This window comes from Sinocyclocheilus rhinocerous, unplaced genomic scaffold, assembly GCF_001515625.1.
Source record: "Sinocyclocheilus rhinocerous isolate Xijiao unplaced genomic scaffold, SAMN03320098_v1.1 scaffold3529, whole genome shotgun sequence".
Classification (NCBI taxonomy): domain Eukaryota; kingdom Metazoa; phylum Chordata; class Actinopteri; order Cypriniformes; family Cyprinidae; genus Sinocyclocheilus; species Sinocyclocheilus rhinocerous.
The window spans coordinates 35,767-44,267 of record NW_015638987.1 but is presented as its reverse complement, the minus strand read 5'-3'; the positions used below and the strand labels follow the sequence as shown (position 1 = coordinate 44,267).

General features: G+C 40.4%; 1 protein-coding gene across 10 annotated transcripts in view; it reads right to left on the bottom strand.

Moving 5' to 3' along the window:
• LOC107750822 (TSC22 domain family protein 1) overlaps positions 1–8,501 on the bottom strand; it is a 17,841-nt gene that overhangs the window by 3,853 nt on the left and 5,487 nt on the right. Inside the window, exon 1 of one of the 10 annotated variants that reach the window (XM_016566359.1) lies at positions 2,250–2,542. The exons of 8 other annotated variants lie outside the window; for them this stretch is intronic. In XM_016566359.1, the coding sequence (XP_016421845.1) occupies positions 2,250–2,356 (107 nt within the window). In that variant the 5' untranslated portion in view covers positions 2,357–2,542. Of the gene's footprint in view, positions 1–156; positions 489–2,249; positions 2,543–8,501 lie in introns of those variants that run through there. One more of the 10 variants, XM_016566358.1, reaches the window with a different exon arrangement.

Sequence of the window (8,501 nt, the reverse complement as noted above, 5' to 3'; positions counted from 1 at the left end):
GATGATGTTCCGTAAGATCCGCATAAACACACAGCAGGAGAAACTGCATAACGCGACGCTTCTGAGAAGAAGATGCACAAAATCGAAGCGAAAGGATCCTTCAGATGGACATTACATCACATTCACAGCAGCATCGCGGTATCAGGTAATATTCACCTGTTATCTAGACTCTCCGCGCCCAGAACCGACGACAGAAACGAGATGGAAAAACTCCTGAGCTGACAAACACCGACATCCATCGCCAGCGGGTAACACGGAGAATTCATTCTATTCCGTCCATCAAGCGCTCAGAATCACACAAACAGATGCAGAAGCGTCACATTCTCGATGCTGTGCGTGATTTCTCCCGAGGATTCCCACAAAGGCGCTCGGAATGAGATTTACAGTGCGGGAGATCCGCAGCCGCTGCGTTATTAGCATAATAAGAGACGGAGCGCACAGCGGCGCGCCATTGGCTGAGAGCGCGGGGTATTTGACTAATCTATGCCAAGCCCCGCCCTCTGCGGCTGCTCACGAACATAGCCGAGCAGAACCGAGCAGCGCCGACAAGGGAGCCTGCTTATTTCCCTGTTTGCAAACACAACCGCTGCTTGTTTATCAAAATATGTTCCAAAGGAAATTCACCGTTTAAAAAAATAACTTTTATTATAATACTATTTATTTATATTATTTTTTGACGCAATTCAGGTTGTGCTGCTAAAAGAAAAAAGCAACTGTTCTTTTTTTGTGTGCTGCAATAACCTGCCTTGTCAAATTTTAAATAAAACTAAACTATAATAATAATAGCTTCACAGGAAACATTATGCAACAGAACAACACACCCATAATAACTCAAACATATTAGTATTATAATGAAAGAGAAAGAAAGAGGCCACAGACTATACAAAAATGATAAAAGAGAGAAAAATCATTAAGCAACAAATGTAAGTGGAGAAAGAGCAGAACTGTCCTCAATAGATGAAGCACAGACTCGATTCTAGGTCACATTTACATTTATTCAATTAGCAGATTTCAAGGACTACAAGTCTTTATATATATGTGATACAACTACAGAAAAATTAATAAATGAACCAAAGTCATACACCTAAGGTACATCACACTCAATCAAACCCCTTAATGTCTCTCTCTCTCTCTCTCTCTCTCTCTATATATATATATACATACACATACACACACACACACACATATATATACACACACACACTGGATTTGACTTTCATGAGCTGTAAGCTTTAATCATCAAAATTAAAACAAAAAAACTTTTGAAATGTTTCACTTTACATGTACTGAATCTAGAATATATGAAAGTTTCACTTTTTGAAATGTTACAAAAAAAAAAAAACTTTCACGATATTCAAATTTTTTGAGATGTACCTGTATGTATGTATATATATATATATACATGAATGAATGATATTTGTTGTGTAGCTCACATGCAGGACACTTACATTGGTCAAGAAAAGAAGAAAACATGCCTGGTATCAAACCTTCAATGAAATTATAGCAGCTCTGATGAAATTAATGCATGTCAAGTTCATTAAGTGCTTGTCCAAATATCCAGATATCAGACTCAGTACTTCAGGCTGTTCAACACATTCTTCTTTCCATACGCACTGAAAGATGTATGAGGCCGTACTAATGCTTTACGTAACCACTACTCCACTGAACACAGAGATGAGGAGCAGAAACCAGACTTTGCCTAAAAACACATCAGCTCTGAACAAACCTCACAGAACCAGAGTGAGTTACCTCGAGATTTCAGAACACAAAACACCACTAACTCATCAGTATTACCTGGTTTGAACAATGATGAGCAAACAAAAGCATCAGACATGACGAGATGATTGAGTCACGTTTATTGTCTGCGGTGGTGAATCCAATGACTTCCCCTTTCAGATTCATCAGTTCCTTCTTCAGAGAAACGAACACTCATCCAGAAACTAGAGTAACTCAATCATCTAATTAAGCATTTCAGAGGAAGAATCTGAAAGAGGATCACTGGAGACGCCACAGCAGATCTGTCCATCTCTCCCTCACACACACACACACACACTCTCTCTCACACACACACACACACACACACACACTCTCTCTCTCTCTCACGCACACTCTCACTCACACTCCCTCACTCACACACACACTCTCACGCTCACACACACTCTCACACAGACTCTCACACTATCTCACACACACACACTCTCTCACACACACACACACTCACACATACACACACACACTCTCACGTTTACCTGCGGTGCTCCAGTTCCCAGAACAGCAAGCGCAGCGGCATCTTCTCCAGCAGCTCCGTCTCTCTCATGCAGGTGTCAATCACACAGAGACGCTGAAGCAGTGACATCACTGGAGTCACATGACCCACCGTTACATAAACAGTGCAGATCAGAAGAACCAGCCAATCAGGAGCCGCGGTTCAGACACACACCATATAAACGTGTTCTGCGCTCTCACATGCTGCTCGTCTCGTCTCATCAGCGTACGGTACGCCGCACACAGAATGAGCACAACGCCCTGATACAGGACAAAGACTGAGCTGAGCACATGCGTGTACAACAACACGCTAAGAGAAACAACAACAACAACAACATGCTACAGAGAAACACGCAGCCCAAGGACATCTACATCTGGGCCCGTATTCACAAAACACAGATTTAGGAGCTAGTTTTAGTTAGGGCTGTGCAATTAATCGAAAAACAGTTTCGATTTCAGCCTCCAACGATTATGAAAATACAATAATTGAGATAAAACGATTATTGCGCCCCATTCCACCCCCTTTCCAGCGGTGCGCTTTCATTCTTCCATAAAAGCCCAGTTTCACATGCAAATCTCAAGGTGCGTGCCTAAATGGTCAAATACACACAAAAATGTAAAAATGCGGCGCTTAGTGATTATTCACGTAAACCTTCATCGGTCATGTAATAAATGATCATAAAGAGTTGAGAATGAAAATACACGTGTAAAGGTAAATTGGATCCATGCGGCTCTTAAAGTGACAGCAGCCTAATATTCCTGCTGCTGACTGTGAGCTTAATATTAATCAAACAACAAAAGACAAAATCACTCCCTGCTCCTGAGTGAAGGACTTTTGTAGCTTCAACAAGAAACAAAGAAAGTTTAATTCTTACAGTGAAGACTATGCTGTTTTATTTTACTTTAGATTATTAATTTCTGTTAACGGAATACTTGAAACTTGCATAAAAAAAAACCTTAATGCACAGTTTGTTTCATTTGTATATTTTTATATTATTGCATTTGTCCTTTGCTTTTTTTTTTTTATTACTGACAGTTTAATTATTTTGAATAATTTTGAGGACTTTTTTTTGTTTGTTATTAATATCAGTCACCCTAGTACTCTGCTGTGGTATTGAGAATCGTGAAATTTCGCTGGTCTCTAAAATGTAGATAATATATATTTAAAATGTTCTGCAAATATATGCAGAAAATATATATTTAAAATATAATCACTACCTTTAAATAAATGACTCGTATAAAGTTTTGGTCATATGGCTCACTCATAATCGTGTTAAATAATCATGATTACAATACTGACCAAAATAATCACACTCAGACACACACGCGCGCGCGCGCGCGCACAGACAGACAGACAAACACACACACACACACAGACAGGTGTGTATAGACAGACAAACACACACACACACTCACAGACACAGACAAACACAGACACACTCACAGACAGACACAGACAAACACACACACACACACACTCGCACACAGACACACGCACGCACGCGCACACAGACACTCACAGACACAGACAAACACACGCGCGCACACACAGACAGAGACACACACACTCACACTCGGACACACACACGTGCGCGCGCGCGCACACACACACACACACAGACACACTCACAGACAGACACAGACACAGACAAACACGCGCGCACAGACAGAGAGACACACACACGCGCGCACACAGACACACTCACAGACAGACAGCCACAGACACTCACAGACAGACAGACATAGACAAACAGACACACACACAGACACTCATACACAGACAGACACAGACAAACACACACACGGGCACAGACAGACACACACACGCACGCGCACACAGACACAGACAAACACACACACACACTCAGACACACACACATACGCGCACACTCACACTCAGATACACACACGCGCACACAGACACAGACACACTCACAGACAGACAGACAGACACAGACACACACACACAGACACGCGCACACAGACACACTCACACTCACAGACAGACAGATAGACAGACACCGACACAGACACACACACACACACACAGACACGCGCACACAGACACACACACCAGGAGCATCATCAGCGCCGGTGTGAAACCAGACAGATGTTCAGCTCTGATGTGTTTCCTCTGACAGACAGACTAATGAGCTCTAAGGAGAGAACACTAATGAACACCAGATGTGTGACACAGACAGTATCTTTCATTTTACATACAGTCGAAGACTAATTCAGAGATTAATAATAAAAACAGTAAATAAAGGTGCAGTGCAGTAATGCAGCTGATACTGACTCAAGATGAGTAACTGGATGAACGAAAAGTCTCATGAGGAAACATTAAAAAAAAGAAGCTTGTTTACATTTACATTTATGCATTTAGCAGATGCTTTTATCATCCAAAGTGACTTACGAATGTGCAACAAAAGCAATTCGTCAGAAAGACAACTATATTTGTAACACACAACGGCAGGTTTATTAGCTTATACTACATTAGGAAGTAAGCTTTGAGGTCCATAATTATTCACATTGTGGCATTATTTTCCTTTTTTTTCCCCAAACAAAGTAGTTTCGCTTTCACAACGAAGCACACAGCGCCTTCACGACATGGCGGCGGCGGCAACAATACTACAGCGAGAATAAAAAAAGTTACGCCTTCTTTCTTTGCGTGAACATTTGGGCGGTGTTATGCAAATCTTCCCACATCGTGACGTAGACATGTGGGGGCGTGTTAGAACGAGCCGTTTTAGGTAGGTGTGGCTGACTCTTAACTTTTATAAAGAATATCTCTTTGGATTTGAGACTTTAGTCTTTGCAACTTTACAGATCTTCTTTATGCACCAAGAGTTTGTAACACTCCAAAGAGAAAGGAAAAATTGAAATCGCATCATATGACCCCTTTAATAAGGACTTGTACATCAGTGATTCAAACCCACAACGTACTGTACTGTACACACTGTACTGTCATCACATGGCCTCATTACACTATATACACTTAATTCAGCAAGTGCCATAAAATAGTCATTTTGTGTTTTTGTTTTTTTATTCCAATACTGTGCTTTCACTTTTGTCAATCAGATCAAACAATGAGTCAAGAAAGATGTAAGATTGATTTGAAATTTTATTTCAAAAATAAAATATGCACCAAGAGTTTGTAACACTCCAAAGAGAAAGGAAAAATTGAAATCGCATCATATGACCCCTTTAATAAGGACTCGTACATCAGTGATTCAAACCCACAACGTACTGTACTGTACTGTACACACTGTACTGTCATCACATGGCCTCATTACACTATATACACTTAATTCAGCAAGTGCCATAAAATAGTCATTTTGTGTTTTTGTTTTTTTATTCCAATACTGTGCTTTCACTTTTGTCAATCAGATCAAACAATGAGTCAAGAAAGATGTAAGATTGATTTGAAATTTTATTTCAAAAATAAAATAAACCACTTTACCACTTTATTTTATGGTGTCATTGTTACACGTTACATATACTTACTATAGAATTTGACACGCAGCTGCAGGAGAATCACACTAAAGCTCACTAGAAAGATTATGCTGTTAAAATGTGTCATTTAGGAATCAGAGTTCTGCATTAGGGGTCGACTGATTATCGACGCCGATATCAAGCATTTTTATGATTATCGGTACCGGTCATTTTCAAAACCGCTTCGCCGATAAAATAACTTAATTTTGAAACACGCATTCAGCAAGTGCCATAAAATAGTCATTTTGTGTTTTTTTTTATTTATTCCAATACTGTGCTTTCACTTTTGTCAATCAGATCAAACAATGAGTCAAGAAAGATGTAAGATTGATTTGAAATTTTATTTCAAAAATAAAATAAACCACTTTACCACTTTATTTTATGGTGTCATTGTTACACGTTACATATACTTACTATAGAATTTGCACAAAATTATGCATAATTACATGCAATAACCCTAAACCAAACCCTAATCCTAAACCTAACCCTATAGTAAGTACATGCAGTTAATGAATAATACTCGGTACTTTAATGTGTAATTACACTGTAACAAAGACACATTAAAATAAAGTGTGACCAAAATTGCTCTCTTAGAACTGCCAGTCTGAAATTTGTTGTACCTTATGCAATGACAATAAAGCATCTTTCTTACTTATTGAAAAAACTTTCTGAATTAAGCCTCTGCCAAGTATTAAAAACCAGTGAGCACTTGACCAGACACACAGAAGATAGTTACTGATGAAGCAGGAGGATGTGTGATCATGTGTGTCACTGCAGATATTATGGAAATATCAGACATATCAATCCGATTCATCAGGACTAAAGAGGAGCTCATATGAGCACAGGAGAAACTACTGAGCCTGACAGAATAGAACATTAAATACATAAAACACTGAAAAGATGACAAATTACAAAAGATGCCACATGATTTATATGTAATGCTCCTGTTAAACACCTGAGAGATACAGATCTATCAGAAAAACAGAACAATCAAGCTGAATTCATGATGTACTCTGTAACTTTAACCCTGTGGACGGTAAACGGGCCACATCACGCGGGTCAGTGGTGATTCAGAGCTGATAAAGATGTCGCTCACTGAGAGCAGAAATCAATCCACATTCACTGCAAACACGCAAGATCTGATGCATCAACTGCATTAAAGCCCTGCAGGCCGAGCCACCGCAGCATCAGCACCACACTCACAAGAGCATCCTCTGCTGAGTCACTGCAGATGCGTCGCTATGGCAACCAGACGGGCCGACCGCGGTCAACCTAACACACTAGAGCTACTGACCACACTCCAGCAGACGGGGATCAGGCCGATCGCTGGGAAAAGTTTTAAAAGAGATGGAGAAAGAGGAACGACAGACGAGTTCTCTGGAGACGAGCGGATATATTTAGAGGCACTAGACTGACCTGACATTGACCACAAACAGAACAGCCAGAAGAGAAGAACAGAACAGCCTCATTCAAGGACAAACTCTTCATCAAACCACAGCACTGACACGCAGCTGCAGGAGAATCACACTAAAGCTCACTAGAAAGATTATGCTGTTAAACTGTGTCATTTAGGAATCAGAGTTCTGCATTAGGGGTCGACCGATTATCGGCGCCGATATTAAGCATTTTTATGATTATCGGTATCGGTCATTTTCAAAACCGATTCGCTGATAAAATAACTTAATTTTGAAACGCGCTATTTGGCTCTGATGCAGCCTGTCAGAACTCACCACTCTGTGGCCTAAAGCAGTCTCTGCCCACCGCTCATCTGATTTGTTGGGAGTCATGAGTCCGACCAATCAATGCGGAATTCACTCTCACTCCGAAAGCGCTTGCTAACTGCAGCTGCTTCAGTGATCATGCGTCAGTTGTCTCTCAAAGGTAAGGCAGCAGCAGACGTTGCTTAATTTGCAATAAATCACAATCCACTAACGTTACACTGAAGTTGCAAAACACCTCAATATTATCTATGATTTCCGCGATGCAGAAAACGCAGACGGAATCCAGTCATATAAATGGGATTTACTGTATGACGCGGAATGTCACGGAATTTGTCAAAGTTTGGATGAATTAATCAAAAGTAGGTCAGTACACTTAAATAGAGTCGCGATATGGACTAGTATCTGTAAATATTAAGCCGCAAAAATACTATTTAAATATGAATCCAGCATGTTCTGCGTGTCTCTGTGTATGTAAATGGCACAGACGCGGGGTTTTGTTTTCTACACATACAAAGTGTGCGACGCTCGCGGTGATTTCAGCTTCTGTCGTCTCACTACATGAGGACATAAATACATGAACAACATCTCCAGCACTGCTCTGACTCCCTCTCCCATGAGTCACTTCATGATCATTTGAAGGTTTCATTTGAGTAGGTGTTTCCCACAGACTCGTGGAGGCATATATATGCAAACTCATTCTCTGGCAGCAGGAGGCGCTGTTGGAGTGGTAGAGATCAGGGTTTCCCCGGTAACGCTGTACACAAAGCAGCGCTCCGCTCACAAACGCTGCTTTATCAGATATTACATGCAAGAAGAAATGAAAATGACTAGGCCTGTCACGATAACAACTTTTTGTTGTGCGTTATATTGCCCCAGAAATAATTGCGATAAGCGATATTATTGTCATTTTAAAGACCATTTTATGCCACTGAATATATAATCATAATAATGCAAGAAGGCCTACACACTTCCAAATGACAACAAACTTTTAATTTTAAGAATATTTAGATCATGGAAATTAAG